Source organism: Gigantopelta aegis, chromosome 2 (assembly GCF_016097555.1).
Source record: "Gigantopelta aegis isolate Gae_Host chromosome 2, Gae_host_genome, whole genome shotgun sequence".
Classification (NCBI taxonomy): domain Eukaryota; kingdom Metazoa; phylum Mollusca; class Gastropoda; order Neomphalida; family Peltospiridae; genus Gigantopelta; species Gigantopelta aegis.
In genome coordinates, this window is record NC_054700.1 from 30,261,780 (window position 1) to 30,286,399 (window position 24,620).

Below are 24,620 nucleotides of genomic sequence, written 5' to 3' on the forward strand. Positions count from 1 at the left end.
TTAAAAGTTTCTTAAAATAGGTGATTGCTTTAATACAGGTGATTGTGTATTCTACTGGATGATTAGAAAATAGGTGATTTCTTTAGGCACCTGGTTAGTTATAAAACGTGCTAAAATAAACAGATCTAAAGGTTCGGGCCATCCATAAAGTACACATGCACAATCCAAATGTATACTTTTTATACCTCCAACAATGTACCGATGTACATTGATATTCCATGCCGAATTTAAATCAGATGTTAGGCATTCCCCTCCCCCACCCAATATACTCTCAAATATGTGGATAATTCTCACACTACTAAATGCTTACCCCCCACCCCATACATTCTAGAGTATGTGGTTAATTCTCACATTACGTAATGCTTAAACCCCCCTCCCACCCTCTGTATGTCCAAACTTTATGGATGGCCCCTTAGTGAAATGCTTTCACAATATATATATTTTTGTTGTTATTCACTGTCATAATAACAAGAAAAACAAATGTTTTTAAAATAATATGGAAAATATCAACTGAGTCTATGTTAATCAGTATACCAGTTTACATATTAAAAAACACAAGTAGCGAATTCTATTTATCCTATAACACTTCAAAAATAACATTTCAATTCGTTATTTAGTCAATCACAGTTCTAAAGTCACCTTCATCAGTAATATGATGTCATCACAATTGGCATAAATGATGTCACACACTTTAACTAAATCTATCAAAATGTTATGCTCAAGTCTACAGGTCATGTAAACAAGTGACCCATTGACAGCTATAGGTATATTAAATGGATTAATACACCAAAATATCAAATAGGTTGGTAACTTGGATATGTGGGGTAAGTTATAGGATAAATGTATATACACATACATATGCAAATGTTTGAAGTTAAAGGCTCATTCACACAGTGTGATCTATAGTAACAATCTCTGATTTTTAAAATGCTATTTGACTAGTTAATAGGTAACATTTTTGCATTTGGTTGCAGCAAGTATAACATGCTTACTTCCCCAGACACCCATAATTCATAATATGCAACTGAATTAATCATTACAAGTTAGGAATTCCAAATACAGATTCAACTTATGTTATGGATTGTTACTAAAAAGTTTTGCTGTGTAAATACACCTTAATAAATGTCAGGGTTTTTTTTTCTGTATTCAGGGCGGAATCTAGCTGAATCAGCAGAGAGTTAGGTTGAAGTGCCTTAGTCACAGGATCAAACCTCCTCAGTGACCCCATTCTGATTGGGGGTTTCCCCCATCCCAACCAGAGCTCCACAACTGGTATATCAAAGACCGTTTGACATCCAATAGCTGATAATCAATGTACTGCAGTGGTCCCGGCTAAAAATCAACTTTAGGGTTGGATGGCCCCTATTATTTTACAAAAATACAAATTCTGATATTTAATAATTTGCTAGAAATCCCAGACATTGATGAAGATTGAAGACATTAGTTCTGTCATGCTTTGTGTGGTCACTATACTGTTACAAATGGCTGCATGTTTAAAAAAAAGAAGTTTGTTTTGTTTAACGACACCACTAGAGCACACTGATTTATTAATCATTGGCTATTGGATGTCAAAATATATGGTCATTTTGACAGTTATGGAGATGAAACCCACTACATTTTTCCATTAGTAGCAAGGGATCTTTTATATGCACCATTCCACAGACAGGATAGCACATACCACGGCTTTTGATATATCAGTCGTGGTGCACTGGCTAAGAATGAGAGCTGCAAGTTCATACACAAACTCAGAATCAGAACAGTGCAGTCTGCTACATCAATAAACAAAATACCTAAAATTAACAAATATTCACGGTCAAGAATTCAGCATGCTTGATTTGTTAACACTACACCTACAGTATTTTGGTAAGACTATACACACAAAGAGGTTAATTAAAACATGGGTGTACCAGCAACAGGATGGGAAAGCTTGCAACTAGAATTAACAGCCTACTTTAGAGTATAGATTAACAGCATCCACATTGTAACGGGTGGGTGTTTGGGGTGGGGGCATGGTTAGTAAATGAACAAGGGCAAGATCAACTATGAAGGCAGCAAGCATAGTAAGTAAGATCCCAATGCAGAAACAAAACAAAATGAGAGAACTCACCTCTTTGGCTGCTTTCTAACCGGTATCAGTTTGAAGGGAGTAAGGGCAATAAACCGGCCTCGGTGGTGTCGTGGTTAAGCTATCGGACATAAGGCTGGTTGGTACCGGGTTCACAGCCCGGTACCGGCTCCCACCCAGAGTGATTTATAATGACTCAATGACTCTCACTAACCACAACCAACTAACAACTAACCCACTGTCCTGGACACACAGCCAAGATAACTGAGGTGTGTGCCCAGGACAGCATGCTACAACCTTAATTGGATATAAGCACGAAAATAAGTTGAAATAAATTTAATGAAATGAGGGCAATAAGGACATATTGGGCTAACAACAGATCACCGATGGGTCAGCCTCAGATATTATTTACTTTGTATTCAAATTTTCCACTTCTTACTTTAATCTGAATAGACGTCGTGGTTAGGCCATCGGTCTACAGGCTGGTAGGTACTGGGTTCGGATCCCAGTCGAGGCATGGGATTTTTAATCCAGATACCGACTCCAAACCCTGAGTGAGTGCTCCGCAAGGCTCAATGGGTAGGTGTAAACCACTTGCACCGACCATAACTGGTTCAACAAAGGCCATGGTTTGTGCTATCCTGCCTGTGGGAAGCGCAAATAAAAGATCCCTTGCTGCTAATCGGAAAGAGTAGCCCATGTAGTGGTGACAGCGGGTTTCCTCTCAAAATCTGTGTGGTCCTTAACCATATGTCTGATGCCATATAACCGTAAATCTGAATAGCACTGATATATACTGGCAGCTATATTTTCAAATTGTCTTCAATAATGGTACAGTCTGTGCACTGCATGTGTTGTGGTCAAAACTCAGTATAGTTTGATCAGTTGCACCAACTGAATATGTCTCTATATTTTGATAATATGAAAAATAAATAAACAAACAAACATTCTGTAAGTACTGATAAAGCAGTACATCATCTCCTACTGGACCCAACAAGTTCAAGGGCCATTTTAACTGTGAAAACTGGGTAAATCGCCATGAAAGTTATAAAGCTATACACCAAATGCCATCGCAATATCTTCAGAGTTCATAACTGTCAAAAATTGGTAAATCATCATGAAAGTCAAACTTGATCTGTAATAGTATATGATAATGCTATATACAAAATTTCATCTGAAAATGTCATATATGAAAACTATATGTGGGACAGATGGACAGACAGAAGGGCGGAGATGAAACCTATAGTCCCCTCCAACTGTACCAGAAGGGGACTAATAAATAAATAAATAAATAAATAATATTTGTTTAACTGCATTTCAGCACATTTCAAAATACACCTATTTGTTATTTATGTATGGGGCTGTGATATATCTGGAGAACACAAACAAAAACCATTAGGCCCAGCTAGAATGAACAATCCTTCAACCTTCCACATCTCAGAGATGGACTCTGTGCACTAAGTGAACTGACAGTATTGAACTCTGTGCCATATTAAATGAACTGACAGTATTGGACTCTGAACCACACTAAGTCAACAGACAGTATTGGACTCTGTGCCACATTAAGTGAACAAACAGTATTTAACAATATTGGACTCTGTCGTAGATCTAATATGCAAAAGAAAAGTAGGTTATGCAAGATTTCAGTTGCATGAGAGATGCACTAATGCAAGTCTAGTTCTGGGTGAGCAAACAATTTCACCAAATTACGTATAAACTTAAAAAATTACAGAAACCGAGTTATTTTCTAACGAAATATAATTTTTTTTGCCAAATTAAAATAAAAGTCGTCAATTGTTTTTAAAATTCACAACCGGCGAGTAGCAGAGCTAGCCCTGCTAATGACATGATCATTGTGGTGCACAAAAATGTTGGTATTTTTTATATACTCAATTGGCAGAAGAAGAAAAAGTTAGTGTTTGTTGTTTAACGACACACCTAGAGCATATTTTAAAATTAATCATTGGCTATTGGATCTCAAAAGTTTGGTAATTATGACTATTAGTCATCAGAGAAAAACCCTCTACATTTAGTAGCAATGGATCTTTTATATGCACTTTCCCATATTCAGGAAAGCACATACCATGGCCTTTGATCAGTTGTGGTGCACTGGTTGGAAACGAGAAAAAAAAAACCCAATCAGTTGAATGGATCCACTGAGGTAATTCGATCCTGCAGGAGGAGAAGAACCTACAAAGTCCCATTTACTAATTGTTTGTCAGTCATATAGATACTTGTATATCTCTGCATCAGCCTCGGTGGTGTTGTGGTTAAGCTATCGGACATAAGGCTGGTAGGTACTGGGTTCACAGCCTGGTACCGGCTCCCACCCAGAGTGAGTTTTAACAACTCAATGGATAGGTGTACGACCACTACACCCTCTTCTCTATCACGAACCACTAACAACTAATCAACCCACTGTCCTGGACAGACAGCCCAGATTGCTGAAGTGTGTGTCCAGGACAGCATGCTTGAACATTAATTGGATATAAGCATATATCTCTGCATCTAAATTCTACATCTGTTTGTGTAAAACCTCCTGTTATAAATCCCAAAGATCTAATACAAGACCATGTTTTTAAATCTCATGGTGTTTTATTACAATGTAACAAACTTCTTATAAATCAGATAGTTATACAATAAATTGGAATCAATAGCTATCCCAAAATATAATGATATTAACAATGAGATATCATGAAGTATAATACATCTAATAATATGAAACCAACAAGTGATATATATTGTGAAATGTACATCTTCACCAACTACATGTAAATAAACCTATATTGCTGTACTATAATAATATAAATATATATTCAGTGACACATAATCATAATTAATGTACCCGTGCATTAAAAAACACAAATATTACAACTTCCTCAGAACACTTTAACTTAATAACATATAGCATGGGTTGGTAGACAAAATTCTAGAAACTTAACTAAACTACATGTATACGCATGTAAATAAAAATAAAAACATAAAAAATATCAAGACAGAAAATACACCCCCCCCCCCCCCCCCCCACCACCACCATTTAAACTAATGGTCCACCATAAATATGTTAAATATTAATTTCTAAAAATCCAGTACTGACAAAATTAATGACTTTTATCATTACTGTATGACTTTTTTTAAACCATAATCCTAAACCTAACTCATTTAAATTCCGGGAGAGGCACCCCATACCCACTGTTGACTGTGGTTGTATTCAATTTCATAGTGCCTTATCGAAAAATTTCTTTCTGGCAGAAACATTGAGTTTCAAACTATATACGTTAAATATGTGATCAGTAGGTTCATATATATACTGGCTCTCTAAAGAACCAGTTGAAAATCCTAAATGAAAATCTCCTATGTGCAAGGGCCATAACTCTGTCAAAACCATAACTCCTGCTTTAACAATTTTTGGTTTTATGTAAATTACAGAAAACATTTTCAATCTAGAATAATTGAAATGCTAGTGGTATACAAAATAAACAATTTAGTTATTGTCATTAAATGGCTTTAAAATTCAATATAATCAATAAACAAGAACAGAATTTTTTTTTTCTTTTTTTTTTCTTTTTATTTCATCCTGCTTTTAAAAAAAATTCACCAACAATTGAGTGGCCCGAGAAGAAATTAATATTTGAAGAAATTAACCACATTTTACCAGAAATACCATATAGTTTTGTAAGAGATAACTATAATGAGATGAAACGAGTTTTGTGTAAAAATCAAATAAAAATAATTAAAATACAGAAAAAATTATTGGTTTTTGTGTTATTGTGTTTTTGAAGTTATAATGATTTTCGTCAGGTTACTATAAAGACCGATCTTTAAAAAAAATTAAAAATAAAAATAAAAATCGAAAACAAGCATTCTAAAAGATTCCTTATACAATACACGTACCCTACTTTTCAACTCAATATCTCGAGTCATTGTGAAAAAAGTCGGGGATTTTTTTTCTTCTTAACTCCTAAGTTCAAGGGCCATAATTCTGTCAAAAATGGGTAAATCGCCATTAAAGTTGAACTTGATCTGTAACAGTACATGATAAAGCTATAGTCAAAATTTCAGGTCAATATCTCGAGGCATTGTGAAAAAAACATCCAGAAAACTAGATGTTGGACAGATGGACGGATGGACAGGACAGGACAGAGATGAAACCTACAGTCTCCTCTGGTTGGACCGGTCAGATATTAAAACCCACACTTTAGAACAATATCTGTATCACAATTTTAAATTCTTAGGAAGATTAACAAAAGGTATATTTTAAAAGTAATAATTTCTAATGTACTAAGTGCAGTTTTTAACATTCCTGTAGTTAAAAAGATTATTATATGTAGCCATTTTTAAACATTAATAATTGTTTTTAACACCTCACATATTGACCAGTTTCACGTTTGAGATTCACATTTGGTTTTCAGTCAGCTATAACAAATGCTTAGCGAATGTTTAGATGTATGAAGAAAATGTTTTAACTTAGTAAAAACTAATGGAAATCCTGTTGCTGCGACTAATAGTTACTAGCAGGATGAAATATCTTCAGTTTTTACTGTTTTTCGTCTTTTAACTTATAGTCTGTCACATCCTCCTATAAAAATGTTTTTTGGTAAATAATTTCAGTTTTGTTTGACATAGGAAGAAAAGTAAAAGTGTTTTGGAAATAACAAAAAATTACAATTTTTGTGTCCAATTTAGAAAACAATCGGCTCAGAAATAAATAACTTGTTGTCAATTCCAAAGCATGAAAAAAGGCGTTCCCTGTGGGACGGACTATAGTATTTTGGTTTGTGCCTGATTTCTTCAACTATAACTCCAGTGAAATTAAATCCTGTCCCAAGACAGGTTATTACCGGTCACTGCTCTTATGCATGTATGTAGTCGAAGACATTACTTTGACCTATAATACCAGTGATCGAAATAAGCACTTGTCCGTTTGTCCAGATAAGCGAAAATCTATTCGGACAAGCAAAATGTGCCTCAGTGGGTGTCCAGTGGACAAGTAAACATTTTCAGTGCAGTTTCATTTTTAGCAATCAAAAACATTATCCTGATACTTGAATAAAATAAACCATTTATTTGGACAAGTGAAAATATTGGCGGATAAGCAGATTTCTAGATGTATTTGTCTGGTGGACTAGTAAAACATTCTGCTTATTTCTATCACTGAATACTATATATGTTTCATTGCCTACTCTCACTCAAGCATTTCTTCATTAACATTTACTGAACATCTGAGAATTATTACTGTAACATTACAAAAAAGAGATATAACAAAAACAATGTACATGTATTATAAAAAAAAAGAGTATGTAAAATACACACAACCATATGTGAAATAATATATTATGCCCTGTTCCATTCTGCATGCCTTATACTTTGTACACATGTTTTTAATACAATGTACATTTTGTACCACGACATCACATAGTGTAAGAGACAACATTAACCTGGCAGGGCTGTGCACATGTAGTTGCTATAAAGGTTATAATAAATAAGGTTTAACAATAAAAAATATATATACAAAATCAGCATGATAATGATGTATGGTTTTAAAAAAAAAAAAAAAAAAAAAAAAAAAAAAAGGTATTATGTCACATGCTGTTTCGAAATGTGTTCTTCTCCAGATTTGGCTACTTTGCTGTAACTTTGTCATAGAGTACATGTACTACATATACGGGTGGCTGGCTCAGTGCAAAGACATTAGCTCATACGCTCAAATATAACATTTTTGTTTTTAAAAAGGTGGGATTCAGCATTGTAGAAAAATATTCATATGAGATTTATAGACTTCATACCTTTCACAGTGAAAATTCGGCTAAATATTTACCTACTCCCACAGGAAAGAAGGAAGGAAATGTTTTATTTAACGATGCACTCCTATTCCCACAGTGTTCAACAAATAAAATAAAAAATGTTTTTATGTACTTTAATTTTAAAATAAATGTTATTTTTATATCAAATTTCTCCTATCCTATTTTCCATTTAATTATTCTGTCACTTTTCTACTACTTTCTTTCACTTCTTACACTTATAAAAAATCTTACTGTATACAAGATGTAGTATTTTTAATATATGCGCATGTTCTAAACAATCATTTTACTTGATTAATATATTGCACTGTTTAATATAACCCTGATAATATTTTGGTCTGTTTTATAAACAAATAAATATAAACAGGTTTTAAATAATTAAAGGGACATACCCTAGTTTCAACCCGTGAAAATTAACACTAAGTTTAATTAATCTACAAAACTGTAACACATTTGGATAAAGTTATAATTGAGTGAAACATGAGCCTGTGACTTTAAAAACAGACTAAAACTCGACTCCATAACTGTTACTTCTCAGACACACATGTGGTTTTAAAAATATGACAAATGCATTTTGTGATATTAAAAACACCAGGAAGACCAAAAACACTTTGAATGTATGTAAATTGATAATCTAAACAATAACATCTAAGTAAAGTATGATTTTAGTTCTCAAAAACGGCTATAATAGTAAAAAAAATATGTGTTAGTGTTTAAAAACTAGGTTAAGTCCCTTTAAACAATAATTACATATTAAAAAAGGACACAGACATTCCAATAGGTGGCCAAATCCTTGGCTCAAACTAGACGATGGCTCAAACAAATTATAGTGTCCCAATGAAATTCTACTGTATGTGCATAGTGTATTTATGCAAGGGTATGTGAGTGTACAAATTTGCGCACATAATTAAACATATTTTAGTATTGTTGTAAATGTATTTCATAGATGTGTGTTTGAGTGTGAGTGTGAGTGTGAGTGTGAGTGTGAGTGAGTGTGAGTGTGAGTGTGAGTGAGTGCGAGTGTGTGTGAGTGAGTGTGAGTGTGAGTGTGTGTGAGTGTGAGTGTGTGTGAGTGTGAGTGTGAGTGTGAGTGTGAGTGAGTGTGAGTGTGTGTGTGTGTGTGTGTGTGTGTGTATATGTGTGAGTGTGTATGTGTGTGAGTGTGTATATGTGTGAGTGTGTGTATGTGTGAGTGTATGTGTGTCTATACATGTACATATACAGTGAAGCCCGTCTAAACCGGATCATGTCAGAGACCTTATATTTATCCGGTTTAGACAGGATAGGTGTTTAGGGGGTCGCGTTTTGGAATACAGAATTATTTCCCTTGACATTGGCATCAAATTCAAACAAGTCTGATAATTGCTGAATAAATGTGACTGTTGTGCTATTAATAATGTTGCTACATGTATATATCCCAATTTTGTTAAGTATATTTCTTATTTATGAACCGACATTAAAACAGATAAAAACAACAAATTTAATGTAATTTAGTTTTTACCACAATTAAGGTTGCTAAATAAGATCAAGAAATTTGGTATTCCATGTAAGATAGAACAAGAATTACAGAAATAGGCTTGTTTTATTATCCTTATACTTATTATCCTTATACTTATTATACTTATTATTTTTATTTTTTATTTTTTGTTTTGTTATTGTCATCAATATAATTCCATTTCTTAATTTAATTTTAAAAAAAAGAAAGAAGTAAATATAAATTTAACAGAGCCAAATGCCAAGCTGAAGCTGTAACTGCATATTACCACAGAAAATGTGAAAAAGAAATGACATGGAACTCTGCGTGTGAGAGTAGAATTAAAGACACATCAAGTACACTATACACAGACTAACAACATTACAACAGGTACCAGATGTTGCAGTGGACAATTATTCATGACACTATAATGCTGAAAAATGGTACTGAGGGGAAAACAACAACAGAACATTAATCTTCATATGATGTACAAATATAAGTACTGCTGCGAATTGAGAAAATAAATATACTAGAAATGACATAAAAGCATCAGCACCACTTGACTATAAACACTGTAGACAACACCGATCACGACACACACGTATTCTGATGCCCATGTCAACAATGATTCAGCTGATAATGTTAGCCACCGATTCACATACTAATGTTGACACTGGTTTCTGATGCCAGTGTTGACACTGACTCATATACCAGTATTCACACAAATTCAGATGCTAGAGTTGACACTGTTCAGAGGCTGATGTTGACACTGATTCATATACCAGTGTTCACACAAATTCAGATGTTTGTATTGACATTTGTTCAGAGGCTGATGTTGACACTGATTTATATACCAGTGTTCACACAAATTCAGATGCTAGTGTTGACATTGTTCAGAGGCTAATGTTGACACTGATTTATATACCTGTATTCACACAAATTCAGATGCTAGTGTTGACATTGTTCAGAGGCTAACGTTAACACCAATTATGATGCTAACATTGACACAGATTCTGATGCCAATATTTACAATGATCATCACTTATGTCCATATTAATACTAATTCTGATGGGAAAGGTATTTAAATATGACTCCACAATCTAGCAGGAAATGCCTGGACCATTGACAAAATGATCGACCCTTTCCAGAAAAATGAGAAATACACATTGTTATTGCACCTAATATATATATCTTCATATATATATATATATGTATATGTATATGTATATGTATGTACATATACATACATACACTGGGATAGGAAGCAGCAAGGGGGGCATGTGTCCCCCCCCCCCCCCCTCGACTTTTCTTGATCCAGTAGCAGCAGTGATGGTTTATATATATATATATATATATATATATATATATATATATATATATATATTTTATATATATATGAAGAGTTCAGGCGCAAAAACTGATAAATTCATTTTAGTAATTTTCTGCAAGAGGCTTTTTTTGTTATGATTTCTATGTAAGACATATCCTACGCCACTGACATACATAAATAGAGAGACGACAAAGCGAAGCCCAGCAAGTACGAGACGTGTCGTCAGGACAGGCCCGGAATGTAAAGAAAGAACAATGAGTGCCAGAAGCGTCCCGAGAGAATGAGAGGGATGAGACACAGACCTATACAGATGCCGTTGGACGTGACTCCGGCGCACGTGAAGGCGGGCCCGTTGTTCGACGGCGGGGTCATGTTCTGCTTCAGCGGGTGAGCTGCCGTGCCCATCACAACCAGTGTCCACTCCTTCAGTTCCGCTGTGGGAGACAAAACACAGTTAGGCGTCAGTTTAGTCGTAACATTTTGTTGGATGTTATACACGTGTACGTAAAAATGCAAGCTGGCCTGATGCTTATAAAACATTTAAGAGTCTAAGACTCAAGACTCTAATCTAGTCTAAGACAGTAACGTCATGGCAACGCCATACAAACTGAATGCGTGTGACATCATTAGAGATTGAGTCTGGACTCTAATAAAAGTTTTATAAGCACAGACCCTGAAATTAGTTTTAAGAAGCTGAAAACATCTATATACCAGAACCAACATGCAAATTTAGCACAATTATCTCCCTCTCCAGATTTTGGGTTGGAAGTGTACTATTATAAAGAGTCCGAAAATATCTGTATTACTTTATTTTACAGTTCTTACAGAATCCTAAAAGCCCAAATTCAATGCTGGATTACCATATTTAACTAAAAGTCATTTTCAGTATTTTACATGAAATTTAGTCTACTTTAAAAACATTTCATGCACAAAAACAAAGAAAAAAACAATAAACATTAAATTGGATAAAATTAAGATAACAAATCACAACTTGATATCATGAACAAATACCATGATAAAGTAAACAAAACAATGTAATTTGTCCTGTATCCAAGTGCAGAGTTTAGAGGGTGACCAATCTGCATAAAGAATGGGTGCATATTGCCATACATTCCAGACACAACCTTTGTATTTTTAAGTCAAGGCAAAAGGCTAGTATTTACTTTCATGTTCCAATAAGTGCAGTTATGATTTACAAACCTTGATATAATTCCTGCCATCATTACTCAATATTTATCTTTAAAGTTTAACAAAAAGAAGAAGTGGCAATCTCTGACGTCAGTTTGAAGTAAAGTTTGTTTCATATAACAACGCCATTAGAGCACATTGATTTTTTTAACTTATCATCGGCTATTGGACGTCAAACATATGGTCATTCTGACACTGTTTTTAGAGGAAACCCGCTGTCGCCACATAGGCTACTCTTTTATGACAGGCAGCAAGGGATCTTTTATTTGCGCTTCCCACAGGCAGGATAGCACAAACCATGGCCTTTGTTGAACCAGTTATGGATCACTGGTCAGTGCATATGGTTTACACCTACCCATTGAGCCTTGCGGAGCAATCACATCAGTTTGAATTCAGGGCTAAAAATTTGACTACCCAGTGTATTCTCTTGAAAGCAATCTGCAAGAATCATCTGAATTCAGGACAGTGGGTTGGTGGTCAATTGTTTGACAGAAGTCAGTGTAGTGGCCCTAACATCATCCTGGAGTGATCATTAACTAGTATGTGACATATGCCTTTAAATACTGTCTTTTAAAGTCTTAGTGAAAGAAAAACCTTTAAATTCGGTTTTGGTTCCTACCAGCCAGGCAAGTGAAAACACTTGTCTATATGTATGTGTAAACCCAGTGTGTGGCACTGAATAGTTACACAGTATGGCAGGTGGGAGTTTCAACACAACAGTAATGGTAGATTTCTGTTTAGCAATGTTAAAACATTTACAGTCTATTTAATTTAATTACATTACTTAATATTTAAAGTAAAGTAACATTTGTTTTGTTTAACAACACCACTAGAGCACATTAACATCGGCTATTGGATGTCAAACATTTGGTAATTTTGACATAGTCTCAGAGAGGAAACCCGTTACATTTTTTCATTAGTAGCAAGGGATCTTTTATATGCACCATCCCACAGACAGGACAGCACACACCACAGCCTTTGGTATACCAGTCATGGTGCACTGCCTGAGATGAGAAATAGCCCAATGGGTCCACACCGACTGCATATCACACGAGTGCTTTACTATCGGGCTACATCTCGCCCCTTTAGATTACCTGATCATATACAGTCCACTGCATAATCTTTCGTTCATGAAAGAAACAAAATATAAAACAAAATTCAACATAAATGTGCCACACATACCTGTATTTTATTTTACACTAAAAAAAAAGACAACAGAAAAACAAAAAAAACATCCACAAAAAAATAAAAAAATAATTTAAAAAAATAAAAACAAACAAATAAAACAACCATAAATAACATAACCACACATGTATATGTAAAGAAAAATGTTGCCCCAAAATCATCAATTGACTGTTCCAGTACAATTATCCTCAAAAAAGAATAAACTTAATTTTTGTTCTTCTGCAATATGACGTTGACAGGTCATTGTTAGTTATGTTATGGGAGGCTGGGTTAGTATTCCAGGCAGCTAGGGCAACATTCTCAAACACAAAATATGCTTAGCAACATAAATCAAACATACATGTATACATTATATCAAACATACACGTATACATAATCAAACATACACGTATACATAATCAAACATACACGTATACATAATCAAACATGTGCAGCAGGTACACATCTCATCGCATTGTTGTCCACAATGTGACGATGGGTTTGATGTCTGGCAAAATCTACATTTCTGTACATGTATTAGGCAAAAAAAAAAAAAAAAAGAAAAAAAAGTTGGTCTCTGGTCACCAAAATTGATGCAGCGATGCAGCTTTTTTTCTTCCTTTTTTTTTTAAAGAATGGATTGCACAGAGTATATTTAACACCGAAATAAGGGCATATTTAAATTGAAATCAGAATGCACATCCTAGTTCATGCACAATGGCATTTTTGCTCCAAATGCGGTTTTATGTAATAGCAAGAAAAACGTCATACCGCTGCGATGCGCGTGCTGGCCAGAGACCAGGTAAATATTGAAGGTGTTAACCAGGGAAAGCTGTTGTGAATCACACAACTTGAGCACATGGTCTGACATTTGTCAGCTCATGTGTTCATCAGACAGCATGTCACAGCTTGTCTAGCATACATGTACATGGACTTGGTAGTCTTCTACAAAATTATGATTCTGAACTTGTTAACAGTTCTCTAGTTTTGATTCCACTGAAGATGTTTGTGGAACATTTCACATTGCAAGTCTACACTGAAAGCCCACTATACACTCTTTTACTACTCTTTCAATTGGAAACATGGATGTTTCACTTCACTGGCTAAAGAACCCAACTGAACATCAGACTCAGAAATCTTTCAAAGTAACAGGACAGTTTTTTTTATTTCAAAGTAACAGGACAGTTTTCTTTCTAAAAAATGTTGTCACAAAATTAAGAAATGATATTGTCTTTAATAGCTAAATGCCCAATATAGAAAACTAGAGGCCCACGGGCCTAAACGGTCACCTGAGTAAATCATTGACCCCATCTACCAGAATCATGGAATCAACAATACCCATTTTCTATTGGGGAGGGGGTTCTGGAACTGAAGAAGATTTTTCTTTAAATTGGTTTAATGTTCCCCTTTTGGGCCTCACCCATCAGGTCCCATGGGGCAAGACATGACCATCATATTCTCAGTATGTTTCTCCATGTGCCAAGGAAGCTTCCTACTAAATTTGAACAAATACAAAGAGTTTAAATCTATTTCTTGATATAACTGTAATAAACTTCACTGGTTTAATTTCCTCTTTACATTTTCCCTTTATTCCATACCCATAATAGTCATGGTTTTCTTCCAGAGATGTTGTTTCTATTATTCATTGTGGCACTTTCAACTACAATATATTAGTATTAAATTATTAAGCTTAAAAAAAAAAACCCTGCTTGGTGCACCTTATTTATGATAAATTCATTCTTATGATGGCAAATGACAAACTGTACATTTTTATGACAAACTGTACTTATTTATTTTAACTAGAAGGCTAGAATCCTTACAGCATTCTGTTTTATAACAAATTGTACATCTTTATGACAAACTGTATGTGTCTATTTTAACTAGAAGGCTAGAATCCTTACTGCATTGTTTTATGACAAACTGTATGTGTCTATTTTAACTAGAAGGCTAGAATCCTTACAGCATTCTGTTTTATGACAAATTGTATGTATTTATTTTAACTAGACGTCTAGAATCCTTGCAGCATTCTGTTTTATGACAAACTGTATGTATTTATTTTAACTAGAAGGCTAGAATCCTTACAGCATTCTGTTTTATGACAAATTGTATGTATTTATTTTAACTAGAAGGCTAGAATCCTTACAGCATTCTGTTTTATGACAAACTGTATGTTTATTTTAAGTAGATGGCTAGAATCCTTACAGCATTCTGTTTTATGACAAACTGTATGTGTCTATTTTAACTAGAAGGCTACAATCCTTACAGCATTCTGTTTTATGACAAACTGTATGTTTATTTTAAGTAGATGGCTAGAATCCTTACAGCATTCTGTTTTATGACAAACTGTATGTGTCTATTTTAACTAGAAGGCTACAATCCTTACAGCATTCTGTTTTATGACAAACTGTATGTTTATTTTAAGTAGATGGCTAGAATCCTTACAGCATTCTGTTTTATGACAAACTGTACGTGTGTATTTTAACTAGAAGGCTAGAATCCTTACAGCATTCTGTTTTATGACAAATTGTATGTGTGTATTTTAACTAGAAGGCTAGAATCCTTACAGCATTCCTTGATGAAGCGTTTCCGCCGGCGTCCCGCTCGTTCTGTTTGATGGGTAGTAAAGTGATAAAAATGGTAAATACTCAAAACATCTCAGAGTATAAGAAACAAGCAGTACACACACCATGCATTCTGCACCCATGTGTACTCCACAGACTACCAGTATAACCAGTTTGTGATGGCCTACGGACATAAGGCTGGTAGGTACTGGGTTCGCAGCCTGGTACCAGCTCCCACCCAGAGCGAGTTTTAACGATTCAATGGATAGGTGTAAGACCACTACACCCTCTTATCTCTCACTAACCACTAACAATAACTAACCCAGTGTCCTGGCCCCGTGCTTATAAAACTTTTAGAGTCAAGACTCAATCTCTAATGATGTCACATGCACACAATTTGTATGGCGTTGTCATGGCATTAGCGACTCAGACTCTATTAGAGTCTCAAGTCTAGACTCTAAAAGTTTTATAAGCTCCGGTCAGGACAGACAGCCCAGATAACTAAGGTGTGTGCCAAGGACAGCGTGCTTGAACCTTAATTGGATATAAGCATGAAAATAAATTGAAATTGGTGGATAGATGGATGGATGGGTGGATGGGTGGATGGATGGATGGATGCCTGCATGCATGGATGAATACATGAATGGGTGGAAGCATGCTTGGATTGGTGGATGAATGGATGGATGGGCAGATGGATGGATGGATGGTTGTGTTAAACAAAGCAAACTTTAACTGGGATGGATAGATAGATGGGTGGATGGATGGATGGATGGATGGGTGGATGGATGGATGGAGGATGGATGGAGGATGGATGGATGGACGGATGGGTGGATGGGTGGGTTTTGGGTGGATGGATGGGTAGATGGATGGATGGAGGATGGATGGATGGATGGATGGATGGATGGATGGATGGGTGGATGGATGGGTAGATGGATGGATGGAGGATGGATGGATGGAAGGATGGATGGATGGATGGATGGGTGGGTTTTGGGTGGATGGATGGGTAGATGGATGGATGGATGGAAGGATGGATGGAAGGATAGATAGTTGGATGGATGGATGGATGGATGGGTGGATGGGTGGGTTTTGGGTGGATGGATGGGTGGATGGATGGATGGAGGATGGATGGATGGATGGATGGATGGATGGGTGGATGGGTGGATGGGTGGGTTTTGGGTGGATGGATGGGTAGATGGATGGATGGAGGATGGATGGATGGATGGATGGATGGATGGATGGATGGATGGATGGATGGATGGATGGAAGGATGGGTGGATGGGTGGGTTTCGGGTGGATGGATGGGTAGATGGATGGATGGAGGATGGATGGATGGATGGATGGATGGATGGGCAGATGGATGGATGGATGGGTGGATGGGTGGGTTTTGGGTGGATGGATGGGTAGATGGATGGATGGAGGATGGATGGATGGATGGATGGATGGATGGATGGATGGATGGATGGATGGATGGATGGATGGAGGATGGATGGATGGATGGATGGATGGGCAGATGGATGGATGGATGGTTGTGTTAAACAAAGCAAACTTTAACTGGGATGGATAGATAGTTGGATGGATGGATGGGTGGGTTTTGGGTGGATGGGTGGATGGATGGATGGATGGGTGGATGGGTGGGTTTTGGGTGGATGGGTGGATGGATGGATGGATGGGTGGATTTTGGGTGGATGGATGGGTGGATGGATGGATGGAGGATGGATGGATGGATGGATGGAAGGATGGATGGATGGATGGATGGATGGATGGATGGATGGATGCATGCATGCATGCATGCATGTATACATGAATGGGTGGAAACATGCTTGGATGGGTGGATGAATGGATGGATGGATGGGTGATTGTGTAAAACAAAGCAAACTTTAACTTGGATGGATGGATGGATGGATGTACAGGTGGATAGATGGATGATGGATAAATGAAAGAATGATAGATGGATGGATGATGGATAGATGGATGGATGCACAAGTGGATGGGTGCATGCACCGCTGGATAAATGGGTGGATAAGCGAATGAAAGGATGACATTAATAAATGGGACAATGGTGATCATCTTACTCATATGCTAGTGTCTTGCTGTGTCTTTTACATATAGGAGTCATTAACAGCCAATTAATTGTATAAATAGCATTTTGCTACACACTGGTCCAAGATATCAGCCAAACCAGTTATAACCAACTGTGGAATACACTGTTCACAGAAATATTCTCTGGTATGCAAACATACTGAATCTTTATAAGCATTGTTCTTTACTGGTGTTCAAAATTCACTGAAGAAAAGCTGTTATGTTATGTTACACCACACTGAGGCCAGCTGACCATTTGTTTAACAAGTTAAGTATCAATTAACATCACACGGAAATACAAGCAAGAGGAATGAACAGAAAACATTATTCAGATTTGAGAGATTAAAGTACAGAGTTTGTATATACACAGAGATAGGTATAAATTACAGAAGTATATTCTCTTTTTTTCTGTTATCAGCTAAAGCTTATTGTAAAATACATGCACTAACACACACACATACACACACACACACACACACCAGGTTTTATTTAGTCTGTTTTGTACATATTCTGTATGGACCACTGATAACTGCACACGGAATTGATAAATTACCACAGCTTATTGTGTTATACGCATCAAATATTATATTTGTTGACATTTCCATACTGCTTTGTAACAATCAATAATATATGATTGAAAAACTAAATTGGACATTCTAGGTTTCATGTCAAAAATACATGCATTTTGCTTTATTTTTCTTACATTTTCTTTATCAGATCTGTTTACTTTATCAATATCAAAAGATGTATCTTATCACAATGCATATTTCTAATTTAATGTTTACAGCTAGTGATTGCTATTTAAACAATAAAGTCATACACAAGAAAACCTAACTTACTTTATATGTACTGTACTCTACATTTATTCCATAGCTTTGTTTGGTGTGTGTATGTAAGAACAATTACAAACAATATCAATGCACAATGCACAAAACAAGATATGGCATTCCGTACACTCAGATAAGAAACCAGTAGGCATCAATCTGTTCTGAGAATAATGAACTAAAATAGATAAGAAACCAGCAGGCATAAATCTGTTCTGAGAATAATGAAAATAAACTGAAATTGATATTAAAAAAATAAATCCACCTTGAATGTTTTTGTTTTCTCCACAGAAAAAGAAACATATAGAATGTTTTTAAAATAAATTCAATGAACTTTAAAATATCTGTAAAAAAAACACTCTCTATTAACACATATTCAAAAATTAACTTTCTGAAAAGTTTCTTTTAATTATAACTTGCATGGAAAGGTTTTCGAATGATAAGTTTTGTTTATTTTAAAAAGTAGCAACAACACTTTAAGACAATTTCTGAATTAAAAGAAGACAAATGTTTAACAGAAGAAAAATTAAGACATAAACTAACAATAACAAAAAAACTAAATCAAAAACCAGAACAGTGCAAAACTGAAATACAATTTCAGTCACTAACCAATGAGATTCATGCGTAACCTGGAAAGCTGACGTTTCAGCCAATCACATGCAAACATACATGTATCAGGCAGGTGTGCTTGGTGACGAAATGGCAACCAATCAAAAGGGAGCAAACCTAGGAGCTATAAAAGGAAGACAACTAATCAAACATGAATAACATCAAGACATCAACAGGCATCCAATGAGCATTGAGCACAACAGAAGAGCAGCCAATGGAAAAAGCATTAAAAGAAAACTGTGTCAACTATGGAGACATATCATCCACAAGAGACCTGACAACATCAATACAGAGATCTTGCCTGCCGTGAGGTTGGGACGAACCATCCGTATATACTGTGAAGTCGACATGTTGGACTTTTTGGCTAGGGTTTCGTACACGCACATGTGCGCTTCGTGGTGGAAACGGTGCGACTTGTGCCGTGTATTGGTGGATGATTTTGAGGCATGGAACTTGAAATAGGGTTCCAGAAAGTTGGGGTAGTAAGCCTTGGGCCCATTCTTATTCTTACGGTTCTTGTAAGGACGACTCGTGGTGGTGGCTTTGTGCGAGGACGTGATTGCATGGTAGAAATAGGACGATGTGGAGGTTGGGGGTTTGTGCATGTTGCGGTGGTGGTTGTTGTTGACGTTCCTGGGAGGCTTGGCCCCAACACCTCGACTGTAGGTGCTGCGGGTCCTGGTGCCCGCAGATTTCCGGGGATGCCTATCTGTCCCATACAATACTAAGACCCAGTCTCTCAAGCTAACGGAAGGAGCTGTAAACAGAATAAAGGGACACAATTCAGGCGACATCGTCAAACAAAGATGGACACAACTCAAAGATCACCAAAAATTTCATACTAACAACAAAAAAGAAATACTTATCAAAGACTCACAAATGTTGGCTTTTTAAAAAGAACCATAATGTGAATATAAACTTTCAATTACAGTGGAACTCCTCTAAACCAGACACCTTTGGAACCAACTAAAACGTCTGGTTTTAAGAGGTATCCGGTTTAGAGAGGTTTTCTTCTGTACAGATATGTAAAAGAGGGCTGCCAAAAATGTCCGGTTTTAAGGGAATTCCGGTTTACAGAGGGTCCAGTTTTGAGAGGTATCACTGTATATTAGACTATTACCACACAAACGTTGGTTTTAAAAAGAAGCATAACGTTAATAAAATAAAAAAATCAATTATATTATATTATTATCATTAGCAATGAGAATGTCTGTACCTGATATGTAAATAAAAAAATATTTCAATAATGTATCTAAAAATTATGAAAACTACTCATACTAATCGTAATAAACAACATATAATTGGCTGAATTTCTTTTACCGTTTTTTTTAAAAGTTTACATATTATATTTAAAATCTGTTTTAACAGCTAATGGAATCGCATAATTGAACAATCTACAAATCCATTAGCTTCATTAAGCCACATTGAAGTAGTGACAAACGATTTGGATGGCTAATCTTTTTAATTTAATTATTAAGGTACAGACATGACAATCAAAATGTTGATGATTTTGTTGGTTTTTTGTTGATGTCTAAATAACACATGAATATGAAATTTGTTGGTGACAAGTGATACACATAACATCAAAGACATGAAAACCATCACAAGGACATTAGCAAAGCAGGTTGGCCACAACAAAATGTTGTCTGTCTTCTCTCTGTCCACACCCTGGATAAATCACACATATTCATATACAGCTCTGTCAACACCCTGGATAAATCACACATATTTATATACAGCTCTGTCAACACCCAGGATAAATCACATATTTTCATATATAGCTCTGTCAACACCTTGGATAAATCACACATATTCATATACAGCTCTGTCAACACCCTGAATAAATCACACATATTCATATACAGCAATGTGACAAACTAGTTTGTAAAATATTACCTACACATGTATGCTGTTTAACTGTACTTGGCCTGACCAAGTTGATTACATCACTTCAATCTGAAGATAACATTTGGCATGCAGAGAATCTTAATTTAATGACAAAGCTTGGCCATGATGTATCAGTCTGTGTGTGAGAACTGTCTGGCTGTATCTCTGGCCACGATGTATCAGTCTGTGTGTGAGAACTGTCTGGCTGTATCTCTGGCCACGATGTATCAGTCTGTGTGTGAGAACTGTCTGGCTGTATCTCTGGCCACGATGTATCAGTCTGTGTGTGAGAACTGTCTGTATCACTGGCCATGATGCATCAGTCTGTGTGTGAGAACTGTCTCTCTGTATCACTGGCCATGATGCATCAGTCTGTGTGTGAGAACTGTCTCTCTGTATCACTGGCCACGATGTATCAGTCTGTGTGTGAGAACTGTCTGTATCACTGGCCATGATGTATCAGTCTGTGTGTGAGAACTGTCTGTATGTATTACTGACCACGATGCATCAGTCTGTGTGTGAGAACTGTCTGTATCACTGGCCACGATGTATCAGTCTGTGTGTGAGAACTGTCTGTATCACTGGCCACGATGTATCAGTCTGTGTGTGAGAACTGTCTGTATTACTGGTCATGATGTATCAGTCTGTGTGTGAGAACTGTCTGTATCACTGGTCATGATGTATCAGTCTGTGTGTGAGAACTGTCTGTATCACTGGCCATGATGTATCAGTCTGTGTGTGAGAACTGTCTGGCTGTATCACTGGCCATGATGTATCAGTCTGTGTGTGAGAACTGCGTCGCTGTATCACTGGCCATGATGTATCAGTCTGTGTGTGAGAACTGCGTCGCTGTATCACTGGCCATGATGTATCAGTCTGTGTGTGAGAACTGCGTCGCTGTATCACTGGCCATGATGTATCAGTCTGTGTGTGAGACCTATCTGGCTGTATCGCTGGCCATGATGTATCAGTCTGTGTGTGAGAACTGTCTGTCTGTATCACTGGCCATGATGTATCAGTCTGTGTGTGAGAACTGTCTGTCTGTATTACTGGCCACGAAGTATCAGTCTGTGTGTGAGAACTGTCTGTCTGTATCACTGGCCATGATGTATCAGTCTGTGTGTGAGAACTGTCTGGCTGTATCGCTGGCCATGATGTATCAGTCTGTGTGTGAGAACTGTCTGTCTGTATCACTGGCCATGATGTATCAGTCTGTGTGTGAGAACTGTCTGTCTGTATCACTGGCCATGATGTATCAGTCTGTGTGTGAGAACTGTCTGGCTGTATCGCTGGCCATATGTATCAGTCTGTGTGTGAGAACTGCATCACTGTATCACTGGCCATGATGTATCAGTCTGTGTGTGAGAACTGTCTGTATCACTGGCCATGATGTATCAGTCTGTGTGTGAGAACTGTCTGTCTGTATCACTGGCCATGATGTATCAGTCTGTGTGTGAGAACTGTCTGTCTGTATTACTGGCCACGAAGTATCAGTCTGTGTGTGAGAACTGTCTGGCTGTATCACTGGCCATGATGTATCAGTCTGTGTGTGAGAACTGTCTGTCTGTATCACTGGCCATGATGTATCAGTCTGTGTGTGAGAACTGTCTGGCTGTATCACTGGCCATGATGTATCAGTCTGTGTGTGAGAACTGTCTGTCTGTATCACTGGCCATGAAGTATCAGTCTGTGTGTGAGAACTGTCTGGCTGTATCACTGGCCATGATGTATCAGTCTGTGTGTGAGAACCGTCTGTCTGTATCACTGGCCACGATGTATCAGTCTGTGTGTGAGAACTGTCTGGCTGTATCACTGGCCATGATGTATCAGTCTGTGTGTGAGAAGTGTCTGTTTGTATCACTGGCCATGATGTATCAGTCTGTGTGTGAGAACTGTCTGGCTGTATCACTGGCCACGATGTATCATTCTGTGTGTGAAAACTGTCTGGCTGTATCACTGGCCACGATGTATCAGTCTGTGTGTGAGAACTGTCTTGCTGTATTACTGGCCATGATGTATCAGTCTGTGTGTGAGACCTGTCTGGCTGTATCACTGGCCACGATGTATCAGTCTGTGTGTGAGAACTGTGTCACTGTATCACTGGCCATGATGTATCAGTCTATGTGTGAGAACTGTGTTGCTGTATCGCTGGCCACGATGTATCAGTCTGTGTGTGAGACCTGTCTTACTGTATCACTGGCCATGATGTATCAGTCTGTGTGTGAGACCTGTCTTACTGTATCACTGGCCATGATGTATCAGTCTGTGTGTGAGAACTGTGTTGCTGTATCACTGGCCATGATGTATCAGTCTGTGTGTGAGAACTGTCTTACTGTATCACTGGCCATGATGTATCAGTCTGTGTGTGAGAACTGTGTTGCTGTATCACTGGTCATGATGTATCAGTCTGTGTGTGAGAACTGTCTTACTGTATCACTGGCCATGATGTATCAGTCTGTGTGTGAGAACTGTGTTGCTGTATCACTGGCCACGATGTATCAGTCTGTATGCGAGAACTGTCTGACTGTATCACTGGCCACGATGTATCTGTCTGTGTGTGAGAACTGTCTTGCTGTATCGCTGCCCACGATGTATCAGTCTGTGTGTGAGAACTGTCTTACTGTATCACTGGCCATGATGTATCAGTCTGTGTGTGAGAACTGTGTCACTGTGTCACTGTATCACTGACCATGATGTATCAGTCTGTGTGAGAACTGTGTCGCTGTATCACTGACCATGATGTATAACTCTGTGTGTGAGAACTGTCTGGCTGTTATCACCCAGTCTCCTGACAATCACAGACTCCAGAGCTCAACTTGGTGATCATACGCAGTGACCATTACAGTCAAACTTGGACAGGTAACACTATATTTAGCTAGAATCGCAGCAAATTAGTGATGGCTATGTTAGTACATTGTACATGTATTAAGGAATAGTTTGCCACATGGACTTACATATAAGTGTCATCATCTCACCAATTACTTCATTTCTGTTTCTGGTTTAACAAGTGACTGACACAATATGACAACATAAACAAGAGGCAAAGAACATCTTTTAATGCTTTTATCAAATATACAATTTAGCTCATAAAACCCATTCACTCAGTTATTGTAATATTAACTGCCATACTAAATATTAAATATTTGGTGATTCAAACCTTAGTGTTCAAGTAAATATTTCTATTTTTAAATCAGTTCAGAACTTCCTTATATAAATAGCAATCATTTCTAGAATAATTAACCTTTAATCATCTGTTTGCTCCTTTATTCCTTTCTTCTTTCTTAATACTTATCTTTACTATTCTATGTTTCTGTCTCTCCTTGATAGCCAAGTGAAAATTGATTTTATTCTTTTGTTTCAGTCATCTTTATTTATCAAATATGTGTATTGTAAAATGTTGGGACAGGCCCGTAATATGTGCATTAAACTGTTTTCCAATACCAAGGACTGTATATCAAACATTTGGTAATTTTGACATATAGTCTTAGAGAGGAAACCTGCTACATTTTTCAATTAGTAGGATGGGATCTTTTATATGCACCATCCCACAGACAGGATAGCACATACCAATCGTGGTGCACTGGCTGGAACGAGAAATAGCCCAATGGGCCCACCAACTGGGATAGATCCCAAATGAC

General features: G+C 36.9%; 1 protein-coding gene across 2 annotated transcripts in view; it reads right to left on the reverse strand.

The window, feature by feature from the left end:
- The window catches only part of LOC121383612 (furin-like protease kpc-1), a 187,387-nt gene that overhangs the window by 8,380 nt on the left and 154,387 nt on the right, over positions 1 to 24,620 (reverse strand). Inside the window, exon 13 of one of the 2 annotated variants that reach the window (XM_041513706.1) lies at positions 10,973 to 11,104. In XM_041513706.1, the coding sequence (XP_041369640.1) occupies positions 10,973 to 11,104 (132 nt within the window). Of the gene's footprint in view, positions 1 to 10,972; positions 11,105 to 19,317; positions 19,853 to 24,620 lie in introns of those variants that run through there. The other variant, XM_041513711.1, reaches the window with a different exon arrangement.